Source organism: Argiope bruennichi, chromosome X2 (genome assembly GCF_947563725.1).
Source record: "Argiope bruennichi chromosome X2, qqArgBrue1.1, whole genome shotgun sequence".
Lineage (NCBI taxonomy): Eukaryota > Metazoa > Arthropoda > Arachnida > Araneae > Araneidae > Argiope > Argiope bruennichi.
The window spans coordinates 98842235-98864184 of NC_079163.1; the positions used below are offsets into that span (position 1 = coordinate 98842235).

Genomic DNA, 21950 nt, shown 5'->3' on the forward strand with positions numbered 1-21950 from the left:
ATAACAGCAGATGGTTGATGGTTTTGTTTTAATAACAAACCAATCATTGCCATCAGCAAGGAAAAATTAATATTTTTCACCACCATGCACCTTAGAATTTATATATAGAGATATATATAAATGTAACAGCACGATAATGAAAACAAGCAATTACCTTGTGCATTACTGGCAGCTGAAATTGGACAAGATCCAAATTCAGTATTTAATGTAGTTGCAGAACCTAAAGAATTAGAATCTTGGATATCACTAGTACAAGACTGGCTTTGCTTTCTGTTTGAAGCACATGAGCTTGCAGGCGTACCAGGGCCAGAATTACATATTGCAGGAGTACATGAACTAGTTGGTGTACTGGTAGGTGTTGATGCATTATTGTTGGATGGTGTTGTTGGGGTTCTGATGAGTGCCCCACTATTAGATGAAGGGCCAGAAGTACTAAGGGGTTTTGGAGAATTTAAAGGAGTAGTATGCAAACTATTACTCCCAACAGGTGTAGTTGGACCAGGACTAGGGTGAGGTAATCTTGGGCCAGGAGGTGTAGGGAGTGGGAATTGTCTAGATGGATCAGCTGGAGATGGTAATCCTGAAGCCATATGTGGTGAAGGCAATGAAAGTGAGCTAGTATTTGGGGATGCAGGATGAGGACTTGGCATAGTCCTTCTATTTGTTTGATGATATGGAGGTGGAGGTCCTTGCATCCGTGTACCAGGACTAAGACCCATACTAGGACTTGGACTGTTTATGGTTTGCTGCTGCTGAGGAGTTTGAGGTTGAGACATTGACTGTTGTGGTTGCATAGACTGAACTTGTTGTGCAGCAGCCTGCTGAATTTCAGATTCTACTAAAGAATGAGATAATGGAACCGAACCACAAACTTGTTTTTTACATCTTTCCTCATAGAACTGGTGTTTAAGCTTTTGCCATTCCATTTGGGCTGAAGCAGAACCTCCAGGAAAGTTTTGTTGTGGAAAGCCTGGACCTACCATAGAATTCCCCATGTACATATCAGAAGGTGGATGAGAATGTTCATGCTCACTCATACATGATTGATGGGGGCTGAAACAAGCATCCATTCCAGGATGCACACACATATCACCAGACCCAAACCTTGAATGTGAAGCATGCTGAGAAGGCATTCCACTAAGAACAGGTCCCATGTTAGGCCCCATTCCACCCTGAGGTCCCATTCCACCTTGAACAGGTTCCATTTGCTGTTGCTCTGGGAAAAGGATCTGTTGCATTTTTCTAATCATTGCAAGCTGTTCTTCTCTATGTTGACGTTGTTGGGGAGTTAAATTTTCATCAGGAACTTTCACTCCTGCATGAAAAAAAAGTGATAGTTATGTAAAATCCATGGATTCTCCATTATAAGTTTAAAATGAGTTGGTTGAATTTAGTTTTAATAATGTTCCGTTTTCAAACAAGTGAGCATTTTCGGGAAGGATTTCGAAATTTAGAACCAGGGCCAGATGATAGAGATTTAACATGAGCCAGTAGCACCTCTCTAAACTTCCGTTCTATACAAATGAGAACTTTAGCAACCTACATATTTAAAGAGCGCTAAGTCCATATGCACAGCGAATTTTCTGTGGAACCGATATCGAAAACAAGATCCTCTGTCACGGATCCGAGGCCATAAAAAGAGTCGGAACTTAATTTTACTTACGTCTCATTAAACACAATCAAAAGCTAATTTGAGATGGACCTCATATATTTGAAATGTGGTCACATGAAAATGCTGACATCAGAGCCAGCATAACCTCACATCAATGAGAGGAAATTTGTCTCTCAACAGACACGCTACCACGGCAATTCGGTGGCATCAAGTTTTGTACTTGGAAAACGGAAGTCCTAACGCTAAGACTAAATCATTGTTAACCACTTAAATGAGTTGAAAATGTTAAAACCACGCATTGTACAACTAATATGAGAGAAACCTTTTGTGAAATAAATTTAAATTATCTTTTGAACTCTAATCGTACTAAGAAATAAAAGCCACATATAAAAAAAGCCACATATAATAACCAATACTAATTCACTTGAAATAAAGTTTATTTTCCTATATTTCAATTCTGCAAACAAAATAATATCTAAGACAAATATTTTTGCATAATATACAGTAATAAATATTTAATGAATTAGTGGCTACCTAGTATAACAGGAGTTAAATATAAAGAGATTACACGGTATGCTGAAAAACAATTAACAATGCTCCATGTTACCAAGAATTGCATGTTCTTACACAAATTTCTATACATGTTTGAGAAAAAAAAATGCAGCTTCAAGTTGACATTGCGATATTACTGCTATACATTTATTTCAGACGAAAAAACTGGCAATCATTATTTAACGAATATTTTATTGATTTTCTAAAAAAATTAAAATTGTATTTATCTGCTTGCAGGAATGTAATGCAACAGGAGGCCAAGTATTTATAAAAGCAGATAAGTGCAGTGCAATTTAAAGCAAATAAACCAAATCAACCATCTTAATAAAATGCAACAAAATCAGAAAGCAAGCAGCATGCTATACATGATTAAGCCTCAAAAACACAATGCAAAAATTGAACAAATTTAAAGACAATAAGTCAGCACTTTTATAAATTTATCATACCAGCTTCTGAGAAACAGCAACAGTACTAAAAATTCCAAGAATTATCAAAAATATTTTAAAGAAATAGATTATTATTTTATATAAAAAAATATATATATTTACCCGTCAATGGCCCTCCAGGACCTTGATTTAATGGCATGTTAGGATTTTGAAAAGATGTACCACTAACATTAGGATTTGCATTATTCATGCAACCTAAAAGTGGACTTCCTGAAGGCCCCATTTGCCTAACACCCATGTTTTGGGGCAAAGGGAATCTGTTATTCATAGTTGACGTAGATGATCCAGGTGGAAACTGTTGACCAGACCATGTTTGTTGACACATATCACCAGACATGGGGGGCATCATATTTGCTCCAGTGCAGTTATTAGGCCAAGCTGATGGCGGACGTGGAGTAGAACACATACCTGGACTATGCATATTACAAGAACCTGTACATGGACTCATAACTGGTCCACTTGAAGGTCCTGGAAAACGATTATTTAAAGTATGTGGTCCAGGAAATTGGTTCATAGTTTTCATTTGACGACCTGATTGTTTCATTTGAGCAAGAGAATTCAACCATGCAGCAGGATTTTGCCGATTAAACTGCTGAACTTTCAAAGGGTATTTCTGAAATATACATTGAATTTTTTACAATAAAATTAATGAATATGCATATTCATAAAACACACACCTCCCAACCATTTTGCAATATAACTACAAAAATTACAATACTTCTATGTCCTCTAATTTCTAGTATAATTGCATGACATGTACTTTTCATTATTTTTATAATTTATAATAGATAAAAATACAGAATGATTGCTAAGTGATTAAAATTACAACTCATATGGTTTGAAGTTAAGAAAAGTACAAAATAAATAAAGAAAAATGCAACAATGTTCATTATTTAAAATAAGTTGTCTATATAAAAGTTAAAATTCACGAAACACTCATTTTTTACAATGATATTATTAAAATAACATGGAAAATATATGCATCATTCAGAATGAAAAACAAGTGTTATTAAAAATATTGCCAGTTTTTCAATTGAGATTGGCTGACAATTTTAATATTTGTCGTATTTATATCTTAGTTATAAATACAACCTAATATTTTGTAGAAATTCTTATCGCAAAAGAAGTTTTATTATATTATCAAGAAAAATGTATCAAAAAATTAATTCTTTATCAGATTTAAATTCCATGAACAAAAATCGTAAACTGACATTACTTCATATTTCATTAAACACAACCCTTCTTTGGCAATAGAAATAGTGTAACCTAATACAATTTAGCAATTAAAATAATATATCATTTTGTCACAAAAAATAAAGCATTTAAGAAAGAGAAAATTCAAATACAAAACTTACTTCAAGAAAAGACTTAGTCCCAGGCTGTGCACAATGAAAAGCTATGATGGAAGGAAAATGACCAGATAAATATGATTCAGCAGCTTTATTGGCAAGTGCTGTTGAAAACACAAATATTTGACTTTGTTGCTGCATGTACTGTGTTTCCATTTGGAATGACGTCTTATTGACCATATTACTTGGTAATGGCTGGACGGAAGCTGTAGTAGCAGGTGTAGATGTGGACCCCAGCATATTGGACATAGCTGACATAGGTGGGATTTCTAAAAATTACAAATAAAAATTATTTCACTGAAAAGAGTATTACTACAAGCCTATCATAAATTTATATATCCCATGCAAGAGTAAAACCTAGCACAAATTCAAAATTCTTTCAAGGCGGAAAAATTCGCGAAAGGCTTTCTATTATACCAGTTTTGACTGAAAATAACTTTCCGTCCCCACCACCAGGGTGTTTGTTAACTTCCTCTCTTTTTGGCGGCAAACCAACGAACGCGTTTCTGTATTCTCTTCTAATTTGTAAAAACATTCTTAAACATGTAACCAAGTAGCTATTAGATAATCTTCTTCTTAAAGATAAGTTCCCCATATTAATAAAGTCATAATCACTGAACCTGCCACTAATTATAAATTTGAGATTTTCAGCTGTAACCAGGTGGAGACAACAAACAACATCAATATGTAAACAAAGAGATTCCAACAAAACAATTAAGGTAAGCGATTTTACTTGCCTATAATTTAAAGACTGTTCGTGTTGGAATAATATCTATTATACATAAAGGTAATACTATGGCTTTAAGTGATGATGAAAACATGCATTAAATATAGAAATGAAGTATCTTACGAGAAAATATACATTTATTATGATAATAAAAGAAGAAACTTCTGATCATTTTGAAAAATAAATTCAGTATTAAATGTGCGAATTATAGTTGCATTTCATCATTAAGTAATATATTAAAATGATCATCAACTCAGATCAATTATATTCAAAAATAATCATAAGAGCACTAAAATTTATCGTAAGTACAAAAAAAAAAAAAAAAAAATCAAGTCAGAAATAAAAGGAATTTATATTTTATTAACTTGTTCAGAAGATTTTTCTTCCTCTCACCATTTTAAGGAATTCTAAAAAAAAGTTCCTGGTCTTATAAAACAAACATCATGAAGTATAATAATTCTGTGGATGCTATTCTAATTGAAAACATATAAAGCAAAATAAAAAATTCATATGAATAATAAAATTAAAAAAAATACAAACCACTTGTAGTGTTCCCAGATGATGGAGGGGCATTTTCTTTGTTGCTAGTAACAGAGCTGCTATCACTTGGAATATCACTCAAAGGTTGTTGCACTGCACATAAAAGTGAAATATTAGTTACAATATTAAATTTATACAATTTTAACATATGACAAGTAAATTAGGAATCTGAACACAAAAAAATTATCTTTCATCGCATAAACTTTTGATATTATAATACAAAGACCAGAAAACTACAAGTATTTCCATATCTGCAAGGTATAACTGTATCAAACAGTTTCTAAGCAGGGGGATAAAAATCGCAGAAAGTTTGCTCCTCACATTTTGGAAATAAGAAAATTCTGTCAATACATGAACAATAACAACATTAATAAATAAGTAAGTTAAATTGCTGATTCATTCATATAAAATTAGTGCAATTTTAGAGTATTTTTCGGGTTTAAGAATAAAAGTACACTAAAAGAACTCAAGAAAACAGAAGAAATTATTATATTATAACTCATAAAATAATGGGAAACCAGTTTAATGTCACTATAAAATGTTAGTAAATAGCAGCTACATGGAAAGTTAAATGTGATACAGGAGAAAAAAAAAACTCGTCAATATACCAAACAAAATATCAGAAAAATAAAGGGGAACAAAATGAAACACTATTCTATAGGTTGATTTAATAGATTTTACATTTGAAGTACACTATATTATCTTTTGCTTATAGAAATTGACCACGACATTATTGCATAACAAAAAATAAATATAATTCTTGTTGAAATTTAGGAACTCATTACATTTTCATCTTTTTGAAATATTTGAAAATTATGTATACCTTCTTGAGCATTATCTTGAGATAATGACATAGCTGATGTAGTTGCAATTGCACTTGGAGATGTGGTACAATTTGTATTTTTCTCACAAGAGGTGGTACTAGCGCTACTGTAAACACAGCTTTCTTGTTTGTTGTTACAAGAAGTTGCACAAGAAGTCGAGCACAAATTGGGGCACATGCTGGACTCAGTGTTAGGTTTTATGTCCATTGTAGAACCATCCAAGCTACTGCTAATTGAACATACACTTTCATTTATATTCAGGTGACCATCGCAATGGTTCATAGTAGAATTTTTTTCACTCTCTTCACTTTTTTCTAAAAAATCTGAAAAGTCATTTCCACTTACACTAGAAATTTTTAATGGGGAAACTGCACCATTATGCTTTTCAACAGAAACAGAATCAGTTCCATTCACATCTGACTTATTAGTAACATTATTACATTCAAGAAATGTCTTTTTTTCAAGCATGACATCCAGATCTTCTCGCTCCCGCCTTATGAGGGATTTATTTATTTCTTCTTTACTTTGGCGAGGTTTTTTCTGCTGAAAAGGTAAATAACAATAATTAGTTATAGCAAGTATTTATATGAAACAAGTAACATATATGAATAGGATATTGAAGAAAAAAGCAGCATACATTACTAAAATTAATTACCATTACACAAATATTTATCTTGAAGAATATGTCATATATAGCATATCATGATTTTAAGAAAATGGATAAAAAAGAAAATGACCAACCAAGTAACGTTCTGAAGTCAAAAATTACTTCGATTTCAATTACTAAGTAGATCTCGCTAAAAGTTCTGTCTACAAATGAAAAGGTTTTACACCGGTAACAAATCAAAGAAAATTTTATTTACTTTATAAGACCACTTCAAACAATGAGATATAGTGACAGAAAACGCAAAACACGATTCTCTATGCGCGCGCACACACACATTGATTCCACACTTCAATAAATTCGTAAGATAATTGTTCGAAATAATATAAAATAAACTTCATTTCATTAACCATTAAGTCCAAAAAGGCGAATCCTTGACAAACATTTTTCATTTGCATCTATATCTCAATTCAGCTTCAGATATTATGGATGAGAGGAAAAATAAAATGACACCTTAGAATTTATTTATCATTTGTTGCAATTAAATGCTGGTTGAAACTCTACATGGGGAAAAAATTGCTTTCTTTGAAAAATAATATGAGAAACACTAAAATGCTATTTTAAGGGGGGGGGGGTGAATTAAATGATTTTAAAATCTTTGCACTTTTTTTCTCAATAAAATGAAGAATGAGGGAAAAAATAATAAACATCTCTTACCAAAAGCTGAATTTCAACAATTGGGTATAACTCAAAATTTAAGTAGGTATACAGTTCTTTTTCTTGAAGATTTGAAGTTTTGCGAAACTGCTTGATAAAAGATTGCCAGTCAGACAAAGTCAAGCAAACACATTCCCAATCTCTCTTGTTTTGCTTCTTAGGGGGAAATTCACGATATAATCTCAAATCTAAAAATATACATAGAATTACAAAACATGAATGCAAAAAAAATTTGAAATAAAATTGTTAATTCAATAAAATATTATAACGAAGTTGGATGAAGATATAAAAATTCAGCTTGTTTGCATGCAATAAATTTTACTAGTTAATTTTAAGTTAATATAATTCATCGATTTTCAACGATTATTTTACTAATAAGTTTCAAACAAAAGATATTTCAGCAGTGATGAAGTTAAGGACACAAAATATAAGTTGTCCGAACATGTATGTATATTTATTTCCATTTCAGGTTTTATAAAAACTATCGCAATTTCAATTCGGATACGGATATTGATTTTAAAATTTTAAGTCTACATTTAAGACTAATAACTGACAAGAAAACGAAGATTAATTCTTATTAGTTTTCGTTTAACAATTGTGTAATTTTGTTTGTTTGTTAAGATCGCATATAATTTTTAATAGAATTTCTTTAAAAATTTGGCTTTCATATGAGACAATAAAGATGCCACTTTTTAAACAGTAAATGTTAAGAAAATAAATACAGATGAGTCAATTGATAACTCTATAAAAATATTGTGATGCTTCTGATCCAGGGATATCCTAAAGTTTCTGAAATACATTTTATTTCTAGATTCCTCTCATCCTTTTTTTAAAGAGGAGAATTCAAAAGAAAAGAATAAAGAAAATGAACAGCTTTCAACAGATGAGCTACTTGACTACAACAAATGCTTTTTTTCCCCTCATGTAAATCGGCTTTTCTGCAGACTAAACTTTCTTCTATAAAAGCAGTCAAGTCAGCAGATAAGAAAACAAAGATGCATATAAAAATATGATTAAATTTTTGATTCATATTATTATTACATTAAATTTTAAACCAATGCCTTTATTTCATGTCAAGACTTCAAAAGACTCAGTATTTTCATTTTTATGATGATATTATGATAAATAAATGAATTTATTTTCATGAAATGTCTAACAGTGATCTAGTTATACTTTCTAAGACTATTACTATTAGTAGTAGATATCATATGAATACCGATTTAATGCTGAAGTACTGAAAATTGTTAATATCTCAATATACTAATTAAAGTATGGCGTTTATACAACTATGACAAGACATCAAATTATTATCTTCTAAATTAAGCACGATTTAACTATATTATAGGATTTAAACACGTGCGAATAAGATAAATACACTTACACAATATTCAATATTTTAAACTCGAGTTTATGAGTTCAAATGTATATTAGTGAATTTTGTAAGAATATAGCGATAAAATATTCTGCATTCAAGGAATAAAGGTAATAAAAAATATGTATTGCTCAATTTTATTAATGAATATTTTCAGTCATCATCATGCATTATAAAAATGATTTAGTTAAATAGAAATTAAATTCCAGGTTAATTCAGATATCGATATGAGAATAGGAATATTACAAAGAATATTGTTACAAATCCGTGATACTCCTTCCCAACATGGTTGGTTTAATCACTGGAAAGACCGTTTTAAGATCAGCTCCGTTGGATGCTGATTGGATGCAGAATCAGTGATCTCAGGGCTTGGCGACAAAATAGATATTACTGGAAACTTCCAGAATTTCAGCGATTCAGTAATTGGAACCAAGGTGCGCCTGATTGGGCTACGAACTTCCCGGCCCGTCTCCGGAACTATAAAAGGCCGGCAGTCTCAAGCCGAAACCAATCGTGTAAAGAGTCTACGGTGATTAGCTAGATCAGTCCAGCGAAGAGCTCAAGCGATTGCCGAATTGAGCTGTGTGCCGCGACCTGTTGATTATTGTAGAAGCAGCATCGTGTCGTGTGTGGAGCAACCAGTCGTGTAGTAGTGAGACGGCAGTTTGGATACAGCTAAAGCGAGGAGACAGTGAAGATTTGCAGACGTTGGGAGAGGCCGTAGAGTGAAGCTAAGTGATTTTCCTTCTTCTGCTGAATTCTGTCTGGCCGCTTTGTGTGCTGTGGCTGCTATTGCTACCGATTAATACTTGTGGACTAATGTATTGTAGCGTGCTGCTGTGTGTTAGCCTGTCTTCGTCTCGGTTGTATATATTAGTCGTCTGTGTACTCGTGTCCTTTGTATTAGTAAACGTCATCGTTTTCTACTAAAAGACTGTTCATTTCATCGACCAACAAATTAAAAAGAAAAGAAGAAAGAACATAGGTTGAAGAATATTTCAAACAAAAGAAAAATTTTATGGAACTTCGAATGATTAAAAATATTTAAAAGGAAAGGAATATAATAAGAAAATCATCATAGTATAGTTAGGCATAAAAAATGCTACATCTCAAGTCAATTCATTGCCAGTATTAATTCATAATTTTCCTCAGAATAACTATTTCATAAATTACTAACAAATCAACAATAGCATTCCATCTCCAATAAAAAAATTAAAATAATTTTCTTGTTTCAAAAAGCTAAGTGCTTGATTTTAATTAATCTGTATCATTTTAGCTTCCTATCGGGTAGTTTTTGGAATTTCCATATTCTTTATAGCTTAACAGCAATAATTTCAAATCAGAACAAAAAGTTTTTAGAAAAAAAATTATGGGGAAAATAAGAAAGCTTTCTAGTAAGTACTCACCATCTAAATACCAGTAAACATTATTAAAAGCGTCTTGTCCAGCACAAATGCCTCTCTAAGAAATAAACGAATGCAATGAAATTATATACATTATATACATAATAATCACATTAATATAAACTAACCGATTACTCTTTAAATTCAGCTAATATATTTTCTGCATAAAGCAAAGATGATAAACAACATTTTGATAACTTTTACAAATGAGCAGTATGCGCAGCAAGGGAAAAAAAAGAAGAAAAAGATAAGGTTTTCAATTATGACATGAGTATTTTATAAAGTAAAATGCCTCCACTCAATAGTTTCTCATAATGCAGAAAACGTTTAAAATACACGCGGACTATTTTAGTTATGAGAATAGAAATATATTATTTATTCCAAACACATAGCAAATCTATGATCTGCATTTTTTTAACATTGGTTTATGGAAACAAACTATATATGTGTAAGACAAATGCATACATCTTGCTACTCAAATGTTATATTTGCATATAACATTTCATGTGCATCTTTTCTTGCTCAATTAACCATAGATTTTAACTTGTTTTCTGTAATTGTAGATTATTAAATTTATTAGAATGAGACTTGGTAATTATCTTTATAACAGAATTTTATCTTAAAGACTAAATACATCTGTATCCCAATATTTTATAACAGTGATAATATTTCAAACAATAATTTTTATAGATGCTTATACAAGTTTGACACTTTTTTGGAGGTGCGGGGAAGGCAGGAAGCTCCTTACAAAACAAAAAAATTGTCAATATAATAATGATCATAGTGAAAAAATTAATAAATTACTTATGAGTGAATATATATTATTAAAATTCACTAAATTCCAAATCAAAGGCCTGAAGTTCAATTATTTTCATCCTTTTATAATAGATTCAATTAATAAACAGATAATGAACACTTTATTTTTAAAAGTATTAAATTAAATTAAAACCCGTTAAAACATAAAATTTCATGGAATTAATTATACATACCAAATCGTCCGCAGAATAATTTTCATCCAAAAAATCAGCAATGTCTTCTTCTTTTTCTTGATAAACATGATCAATAAGCCACTTCAGTGTTCCAAGCTGGAACAGCAAAATAGACAGTTTAAAAATGATTTTGTTACAAACAAAAAGATAATATAAATATGCATTATGCAACAGAACTGTGGTATTCAGCATTATAAAGAGGAATACATTACGTTTATAAAACAAAAATCTGTATATAAAAATATACTAAGATGACTAAAACTTACAAAGTATACTGCTCTCATTCAAAGTGCTTTGGAGCTACTTACTACTACACTACTTTTTACTACTACTACAAATATGCACTTAAGTATTTAAAACAGTAAATTATCTGCTAATTAATCAAGAATAAAAATTATACGTTTATTCCAGAATAAACCAAATCATGAAATTTCTAAACTTGTAAGATATAACAGCCTTCAAAATTGCATCACAAAAGTCTTGCATTGATGTACGAAATAAATCGTAAAGCTACATAAAACTTTAAAATAAAAGGGATGCAGAAGAATAAATAAATATATTTAAATCTGCAAAACTATTACAACAATTCCGACTCAAAAGATAACACATATAAGAAACACAAAAATTAAATTCTTATTCCTATATATATAACTCACTGGTTAACAAAGAGATAGTCAACAGAAAACTCTTTTTTTTTTTTTTTTTTTTTTTTTTTTTTTGCACGTATTGCATAGCCAAGCAAAAATTATAAAGCATCATGTATAAGTAATTTACAGAATATTATTAATTTTATCAGCTTTGAAAATCAGGAAATTTTAAAACATGGTAGTCTTTAAAACATGGATGTCTTAGAAAGATGCAAAATCAAATCTGATTGCATCATATTGTGCAAATAGTAACCATTATTTAAAGCTAAATGCTTTTCAGTATGCTTAGAGTATGAGATTAAAGGAAAATGAGAATTTTAATAATCACAAAATGTATTAGATTATCAATAAGGACAGAAGATTTTCCGAAATATTGCCTTGGATTAAATATTTCTACAGAAATACAATCTAATTTCAGACACTGCCTTCAGAAATGAGTAAGTTTACTTTAGGAAAATCAATAAATTGATGAAATACCGACAAGTAAAATAAAATTAGCAATATGAATAAAAATCGTTAAATTTCCTAAATGAACTTCTAAACGACCATCTTCAGGACGATAATACAAGTAAGAAATCACTAGATATTGCAGAAGTGTAGGAATAACTAGCGGCGTCCTGGTATATAGGTAGCACGTCTACCCCGTAATCTGGGCGTCCCGGGTTCGAGTCCCGGTTCGGGCATTGTTGTTGTTCTTCTGTGTTATATCTGTGATGTGTGTGAATGTGACCCCCTGTAAAAAGGGGTTGTGCAAGCGAATGCGACGCATGAAGTAGCTAATTCGTACTCTTGGCCCCAGTTTGCACTACTGAAAAAACAAAAGACGCCCACTCGGCTTAAATCGCTGACAGATCAGTCAGTGGGCTAGCAAAGTGCCATAAGTAACAACATCAACAGGAATAGCTAAAACAAAAACGAACACAGTTGTATTTATTTTCTATTCAGTTTAACTTTAATGAATTATTTAAAACTTCTCAATAATCACGGTACTAAAGACACCAAGCAAGGAAAAAGTATTCCAAAAGAATAACGATTAACTAAGTATCTTTCAAGGTAAAGCCAAAATATAAAATTTAATATACCCAAGAGATACTGACACAGATATTGCAATACATGCACATCACCCGACAGGACCTACTTTAATAAAAGACATAAGAACTTTAACTCTGCCTTAAAATTTTTGTAAAAAAATCTAATGTCTTCTGAAATTGCACGTGCCCTATATTGTACAATGCCTATTCTTTGAAAAATAGATTTTGTAGCACTCCAAAGTTGAGCTTTCACTATAGTTTATACCTAATAGAGATAATTATATAAAACATCAAGCTGATATTAAATCTTTAGATAACACCAACACAATAGTATTAGTTAACATGTAAATATCTTCGGCACCACTTTATTATTTTTGCAGATAATACCACAAACATAAAGAGGAGGGAAAATATGCTTTAATATTTAAAGAAGGATAGAATATTTAACAAGCAAGAAGACTATGACAGTGTTTGATTATTTTTTCCATCAGAATTATGTTAGTAAAACACTACCCAATTTACCACCAGATATACCAGATAGCCTTCATTTATTAAAAATATAACAAAAACGCTTTGGTTGACACAAAGACGCTCAGTAAAACTACCAATATAATAAACATTTAATTAAACATTGAAAAAAGTATTCTGGTTAATAACACAAGTATCCATATATTTGAAGAAAAAAAAATAGAAGTATTTTATAAATTAAAAAATAAAATGAAATATGAAATGTCATTAAAGAAATACTATTACAACTAACAATGCAAGATATTTAACATCCAACCAACTTCCTTTGTACATGAAAAGTCGTTATTTGGATATTACAGAAATAGACATATATTCTACAACATCTAACATTTAACAATAGATCCATTTTCATATGCTTTTAAACCTTTTTCCTAGCCTTCCTCCATTCTTAAGTTTCATTAGTCCAACAGTTAGGTTAATTCGGCTTACCTTTTCTTCAGGAGCTAAGTCCTGCCAAGTAGTCCCATTATCAAGGAAACGAGGAACAACAGCTTTTTCTTTTATCAACAGATTTCGTAAGAATGTTTCAAAGTTAGCTATCCTATGGGGAAAAAAATGATGATGAATAAAATAAAGAAATAAAACTAAAATAAAACTACAAATAATTTTCATGCTGATTCTTGCCATTGTGGATCCTGCCACAAATTACCTAAATATTTATTATGCAATTACAAAAACTCAAAAATGGAAATTAAACAATAAAGGGTTGTTGGGTATATCTAAATAGCTTCATTTCAGCTTCATTTAAGATCATATTTATGGGGAGGGGACAGAGAAGAATAACATTACTGATTATCTAAAATATTTATAAATTTGAGTTATAGAATAAAATCGTTAGAAAAATTTAAATAATTCGGGATGTTCTTTCACTCTGATATATGTATTTTCAAGTGAGAATACAATTTCACATTTCTCATACTGCTTTGTCTAGCCAGGTTCTGTACTTCAAAAAGCACTTATGTTTTGAATACACACACACAGTAAAACACTAAAATATACATTCATGATTAAAACAGATATCAAAATTAAAAGCTAATAACAAAATGGATTTTTACATAGGAAAGAAGGGGAACTACAAAAGAATTTTGTTCAAAGTCTGTCTCATTGCCATTCATTTTGATCTAAATTCTAAACCTTCCATATTGCTAAGTACAAAATAGAAATTAACAATAAAAATTTGATGAAGTATAAAGTTTTCTATTCTTCTGAAATGAAACCAGCTTTTAAAAAACTATATTTTATTACAAATTAATAACAAACAGGTTTAGCAAGATTTATTTTTCAAGTGATTAAGAATTCTCCTCTCTGAAAGAGTTTTGTACACATTTTTTGATGTGATTTTTTTTTCTATATTTATTCTCCATTGTTCACAATTTGCATTTTTTTATTATTAATTTTAACATTTTTAAGTAAATTCTTTCTTTTATTTCATTTACAATTTTCGGTTTGACTTTTTGATACCTTCGTAAATGCTTTGGAGAGGTTGGCACATTATGTTAAACTCTTGCACTCTTTCCTTCTTGCAGAAAAAACAAACAAACATAACATTGAATTTTAAGTACCATTAAATGTTTTCTCTCCGTAAGAGGTAAATATTACTTCTTTTATTATTTTTTAAAAATAATTTTCCTTTAGGTTTCACTTTTAATCTTACTTTGAATATAATGTTTTCTAAAGTACACTGTCCTCAAATTTAATTCTTAATACTTACTAATATAATATAAGAAATGAATCCAACTACCAACATATCAACTGAGCAATGGTGCAATTATTTATAAATGAGGTCAAAATTGGATATTTGTGCCTCAGTAAAAAGGTAAAGCATACAAAAATTAGGTGGTTAATTCCAGCATGTTGCACAAAGGAAATATGTTTGAATTTAGTGCATTATATTTCTTAAAGGTATTGTCTGAGAATGTAGAACTGAATTCAATATGTAGAATTGAATTCAAATCTGGCAAGTGAGATAGTTAATCTATTTCGAGGCAATATTCTGTTTCCAAGTATTCTTACTTCACAATGGGAAGGAGAATTATCACCTATAAGCAGGGAAGCTATACCAGTAAAATTCTCAAACAGCTTCATATGGAGATTCAAAGATCCAATACCTAGTCGTACATCTGTGATGGCTATGGAGCCTCCATCAAAGGTATACGACTTGTTGTGACATTTTTTATGATATGATTCCCCGAAACAAGAGTTAGCCTTTAAGGAAAGGAGAAATTTCATGAATGTTTATTCTCCAATGAATTGTATTTTGATTTGAATGTCTCCAAATCAAAATAAAACTAGGATTAAAGTCCCAACAATATATGAATTCATTAATAAGCAGCACATATTCTCACTCCTCTTGGCTCCACTGAACATGAAAATAACACCCTATTTCTAACATTTTTGCTGCAATGCTCTTCCCTCCAAAACATATGGGTGAAAAAAGAAATGTCTCATTTACTGAACATGCAGAGCAGAAAGAAATTGGGACAGGGCTAAAATGTAGCCCTTCAAGAAGTTTTCTCCTTGTCAAAAGAAAAACACATTTCCCCCTGACAATTACAAACTCTAAAAGGAAAATTGCAATGGATAGTTAAGATTACACATGCAAAATTAAATAAATTAGCCTTTAAAGTCATGCAATGGAAAGTGTTAGAGGTATAGTAATTCTGCAGTGCCCATATACGAACCACTTATTAGTGAGTAGCAGAGAGAAAAGCAAGTACTGGTAGCAAGAATGCCTAATCAAAACTGCGCTTTTTTTTTATTATTATTATTTTATTATTTCTGAGGCATTTCAATGCATAAAAAGAGTTGGAGTTCATAAATGAAAAACAGAAGAAACACTGCATGCATTTAATTCTTATGTTTTCTGTACAAATTAGGAGTCTTTTCATACTAAACTGGTGCTGCTCCACAAATCTCCCAGTATAATCTAGAAATTTTTTTGGAGAATTACACTAACTCCTGACTTTGTCACTGTAATCCACCATTTTCAACAGCACATAGACACTTAGGCTAAAACTTAATTTTTATCTGTTAGTATTAAGAGAGTGAGAAAAGAGATTTTAAACAGAACCCTGTGATCTTACCAATTTTTGCTTGAATACAGATTTTACTTTACTTCATAGTCTTAATAATGATATGATAAAGCTAATTAAAAATTATTTTGAATTTCATTCCTGAAAATCATGCAATTTTTACTCTCTCTCTCTCTCTCTGAAATTTACTTACCCAGTCACAGGAAGTTGTAATGAAATCCAATACAATCCACAATTTCACAAAAACATTAATACAAATGCATCAAAAACTGCTTTCATATATATTATTTATGACACAGTCATACTCTAATAAGAGGATAGGAAAACAGATGAAAGAAGAAATACAAAAGCAAATCTTGGAATAAAATCAAAACTATCAGAAAATGGCATATATATTTTAATGGTGTTCGTACACTTTAGATAGCAATCATATCAAAGATAATATAAAAGTAGTTCCCTAACATTTCATTAAAAGAATTTTTTCTTTCCTTGAAAGACTGAAATTAATGTTTGCCAGAAGTAACAGCCATTCCAGACATGTAAAAAAATATTTCAAGGTTTTTAAATACATAAACAATATCAAGAAGAGCAAATTTAGAGACAATGGGTGCAAATAATATATTCCATTAATGATTAATATGAATTTATATTAATGATTAGTCTTATTTAGATACTGAAGGAAAATATTTAAATAGCACCTAATATTAAACAAAAAGATCAATACAGTTAACAATACAATTTTTTATAAATTTTTTTTAAAAAAATTCATATTGTCATTTTATTTCTAAATCAAACGACATAATAGCTTAAAAGATTACATTGAAGATTTATATAAAAAATATTTTGACAAATTTTCCTATCCATTAACACCTTTGAGAGCTCAATCCTTTACTAAAAGAAAAGTTTCTGGATCAACTCAAACAAATAATTCACTAAAACAAAAATAATATATAGTCAATTTTCAAGAACAGGCGTTTATATTAAGAGAATACAGTAACGAATATGTATTCTATCTGAATTTCATGTTAAACATAAATCACTACAAAAGACTAATTGTTTCTACTTCAGGAATAAAATTACAATCAGAGGATCACCCTTATAAACCACTGAAGACATGCGAGACTACAAAAACTATGAAAAGTGGAAAACAACAGAAAATCTTGACTTTCATAACCATATAACAAATGAATTGAAAATGCGTTCAGAAATTGCTCAATCAATCTGTTTTACGAATTTGCTAAAGGGGCATAAATAAAAACTATTTAAGTCAGGTCTCTCAATTGAATAGCATTTTGCCCCAAAAGGTAGATCCACTTAAATAAAGTTTTTAATGTTATTCAAAATATTAAATGTCTATTAACTGAAATTGACACTTGCAATTCCCTTAATTTTAGATTTAATTCAAACTTTCCTTCAAAAAAAAAAAAACTTTAGGAAAATGTAACAAATATTGTTAAAATATCGTTTTATATTCTCAGTATTGCTCTTAAATTAAATCTAAAACTAGAAAGTAATTTTTAAATCCTATATATCATTCTCAAAAAATAAAAATAGCTATACTGTTTTCTTTAACATAAACAATATTGTGTTACATTATATATATATATATATATATATATATATATATATATATATATATTAACAATGCACAGTTCAAGGAAATCATCTTTAAAAACTGGATTAATTAAAGTTCTAAAAAAAAAAAAGTTAAAGGAAACAAATGCTGTCATGAAGTACAAAATATTTTATAATTCCTCTTAATATCAATTGTGAAGTAAGTAATTTATTCTCCATTAAAATTGTAAATCACAAAGAAAAAAAAGTAAATTAAATAACAAAAAGAACAAATGGTGCATTCAGAAGATGTATATTTAAATAGATATCCTTCAGTAAAAGAGCAAACTTATAAGAAAACAATATTTCAAGGTTTTCTAACAATAAAAACACAGCACATACGAAAATGAAAATAGAAAGTCTTCTTTAACTGGTGATTAAAAGTAGCACAGAGGATATCAATTAAGGATTTTAATAATGATTGTTTTAAAAGATTGAAAAAAAGTACTGGGATTACTAAAATTTCTGTGTGAAGGATATTTCCATTTTTTAAAACTTATTAATGAATTATACTTATTTACAGTAACTAAATATGACTTACTTTAGACTTTAATTAATTAAAATATTTTATTTTATATTTAAAAGCATTATAAAGTAAATCCATACATCAAATCACACAATATGAAATAAATCTCATAAGCTGTCTGTTACGAAGAAGTATTAAGAAAACTGGATATTTTTTTTCCAAACACACTCACAGATATAACAGCTCGAAATTCTGCTTAATTCGCATTTCGTACTTTTTTTTTATCCCTCCGAAAGTTGAAATGAACTTTAAAGTAAGAAGCTTAAATTTGTACAATTAATAATACACAAGTGACTTTAAGATACTATAGCTTTCCCCTTAAAAATTACAGGATATGTATATAAAGGCATTATTAATTTGATCAAACAAATTTGCTAATTTATCATTCAATTAAAGTAAAAATTCATTAAATCTTAATATTTTTCATAATTTTTTGGGGGGTGGAGACCTTTTTTAGAATTTAAAAAATGAATAAAAGTTATTAATTATTCAACCTTTTTGGATATGTGTATGCTGAAATTTCAAGAAAGTAAATGGAAAGCAAATCTTCCTACATGTCTGGAGGCCATTTATAAATGTAGTGGTGATTATACCACTGACTTCTCTTTTTGGTACAACTATTTATTCTCAAGTATTTATATTAATGAAAATCAATAAATGGCATTTCAAAAATAATTCGCCAAGAATGAGTTATCAACTTTCCCAGTAAAATTTAAGATTGTTTGTATGCTCTTATAACAAATCTTGTAATTTAGAAATCCTAATTTATTTTCTCTTTTAATATTAGAATATTTTCAGATTTTTAATATATTTTTTAATTGGCTTGTCATGAACTGCAAGGTGGCATAAAATTAACAGTGATTAAAGTAAAGACATTTTAGTTTTAAAAATTTAAGATTAATTGAAGTATATTGTAAAAGTTTTAACATACGAAGAATAAGATAAGCTGTTTTAAAGTACAATTTTATTACCTTTATTGCAAGAAGTTATTTCCACCTCCAAAGATTTATGGATGCAACTGATAAAAGAATTAGAAAGCTGTTTATACTTCTAATCTAACAAGATCTAACTTTCATAGTAACAATACTATAACGTAATAGTTCTTTGCAATGAGAAGGGGTGGAGATAAACAGTTCACTCTCTTCCTTTATGAATCTATTCATCAAATTAGCTAGTGCGAAAAGTCTTGGAAGTTTTCTAAATATCCTAATAATAAGATTATAAAATGAGGGACCCAATTCGATTTTGAATTTAACATATATTTGGCAAACCATTATGTAACATGTATTAACAAAAAATTAACAGGTAGATTACAGTTGCGAATAAAAGAATGCTAAAATTATATTCATATTAATCAGACTTGGAAGATATAAAAATTTCACATCAGAAACATGGAGGAGCAATTTACAGTGTGTTTAATAAATAAGAGAGGGGGGAGGATTCTGTTGATTAGCTCAAAGGTGAACGATTCTTCTTTGTCTAGATTAAAGTTAGCACACTGCTTGTAAGTGTTATGTAAAAACAATGACATATAGCAGTATTTTGGGTAAATTAGTTTAGTCAGATTTCTGAAATGAACTCAATTTTAAGCTATGTTCAAATGATGATGATGATAGCTAAACTGATGCCTTCAGGGCCACATCAACAGGAGATTTGACTTTCAACAGATGCCTCATGACTGTATACACCAGATCATTAATGGAATTGAGTATCTAAACTATTATTCTCCAATTTTGAAGCTGAGACTTTACTATAATGTCACCTCAGATGAATTAATTACAATAAAATTGAAATGTATAGTATATTTTGAAGCTCTTGTGTAAAAAAAGGATTATTAACTCATAACTTTTAAGGTGTGAAAATACTGAAACTTTTTAATTCAAAAATTGCTCATTATTATGATGCAATAATTCACACGATGTGAATAATCTTTAATGGCTAAAGAGTTATAAAAATTGATAATTTCAAACCACCCATGATTTCCTACCCTTTTGGATTACCCTTTTACGAATTCATCTGAGTGTTTCGCCCTCTCCACAAATATTCATCATCCAATCAAAACGGATCAAAAACTACAGTTATCTTGTAAAAGTAAAGGTAAAGTGACCATAAATTATAATTTTAATATTTTACAGGAGAGTCCTAAGAAATCCTAGAGCGCAATGATCTTTTTCACAGCATTTATTTACAGCTATGATATGTTACCCATCTGAAAATATGTCAGGATAATACAAATGATTAAAACAAAATCAACAAACCTACACTAGTTTTATTCTACACAAATGCTTCGAGCAAAGATACTTCCCAGAAAGATGGGGAGGGAGGGAATCAAGTGGCTATACTTAGCAAGAAAAACAAAGAGGATAATGAGCCTGGATCCATTCTGCCCAATTATGCTTGCTAGATATGAAGAAATTCAAATTAATATTGACTTTGTTAAGATTTTAAACATTCTTTAATAATGTGTAACGAATTTTCTCAAAACATTCTGGATTCTAGCATGAATCACAAGATTTCAAAAACCTAGCTGAAGAGAAATACAGATTCATGGCTGTAGTACTTAAATACTGTTAGTTCTTCAAAATTTAATAACTTCTTTATCTAAATTTTTACTCTGCTATAACTCACGAACTTTTGGAGAGAGGTACGTACTTTGATTGTTTGAATTTTTTACGGCAATTTGGAAAATTTGATATTTTTAGAAATTACATGGAAAATTTGTTTTTCTCAATCTGAATTACTTCAAAATAAAATAAATAAGTTTTTCATATAAAAATAATAAAATTGTTTCATTTAACATCAATTTCTTTATTTAATTGAAATTAAACTTAGCAAAAATAATTTTACTGAGAAAAATAGGAAAATGGCCAAATGACTTTTGCTTACCATATTACCCCCCCCAACACACACACAAGCATTCCACGAAATTTTTTAACCTTGAAATTGAAAATTCTAACTGTCCGAACCTATTGAACCTAATTTTGACCAAACAGCTAAACATTTTTTTAACCTTACAAAAAAACAATATAACTAATATCAGAACTTAAAAATATCAATTTTATAATATAAAACAGATTTCATGAACTTACAAAATATCCAAATTTCCAGTAACAAATCGCAATAATCTGGCAAAAATATCGGCAAGTGTAACACTCTCCTCTTCAACTAGAGCTTCTTCTAAATCCTAAAAAATGAATTAAGAGTCAATAAAATACAGAAGGTAAAGAGAAAAGAAATTTAAAATATTGTTTAAAAATCACTTGAATAAGATAAAGAGTCACATTGGGACAAAAAAGATCAAATATTAATGAAAAACAAACTGTAAACAAGGTAAAATCATTTACCGTCGCCGTGAAATTCTGCAGTGCATAATTAAAGGAACAAACTAACTTTATTACTCGCATTACAGGAGAGGAAGAAAAAGCTAAATTTAGCAC

General features: G+C 29.7%; 1 protein-coding gene across 3 annotated transcripts in view; it reads right to left on the reverse strand.

Moving 5' to 3' along the window:
• Positions 1–21950, reverse strand: part of LOC129960941 (protein BCL9 homolog) — a 117275-nt gene that overhangs the window by 15032 nt on the left and 80293 nt on the right. For 2 of the 3 annotated variants that reach the window (XM_056074693.1, XM_056074696.1), the window contains exons 3-12: positions 21603–21697; positions 13771–13882; positions 11136–11231; positions 10150–10204; positions 7372–7559; positions 6050–6593; positions 5227–5319; positions 3966–4228; positions 2713–3223; positions 155–1315 (exon numbers count right to left, since the gene is read on the reverse strand). In XM_056074693.1, the coding sequence (XP_055930668.1) occupies positions 155–1315; positions 2713–3223; positions 3966–4228; positions 5227–5319; positions 6050–6593; positions 7372–7559; positions 10150–10204; positions 11136–11231; positions 13771–13882; positions 21603–21697 (3118 nt within the window). The remainder of the gene's footprint in view (positions 1–154; positions 1316–2712; positions 3224–3965; positions 4229–5226; positions 5320–6049; positions 6594–7371; positions 7560–10149; positions 10205–11135; positions 11232–13770; positions 13883–21602; positions 21698–21950) is intronic. The other variant, XM_056074694.1, reaches the window with a different exon arrangement.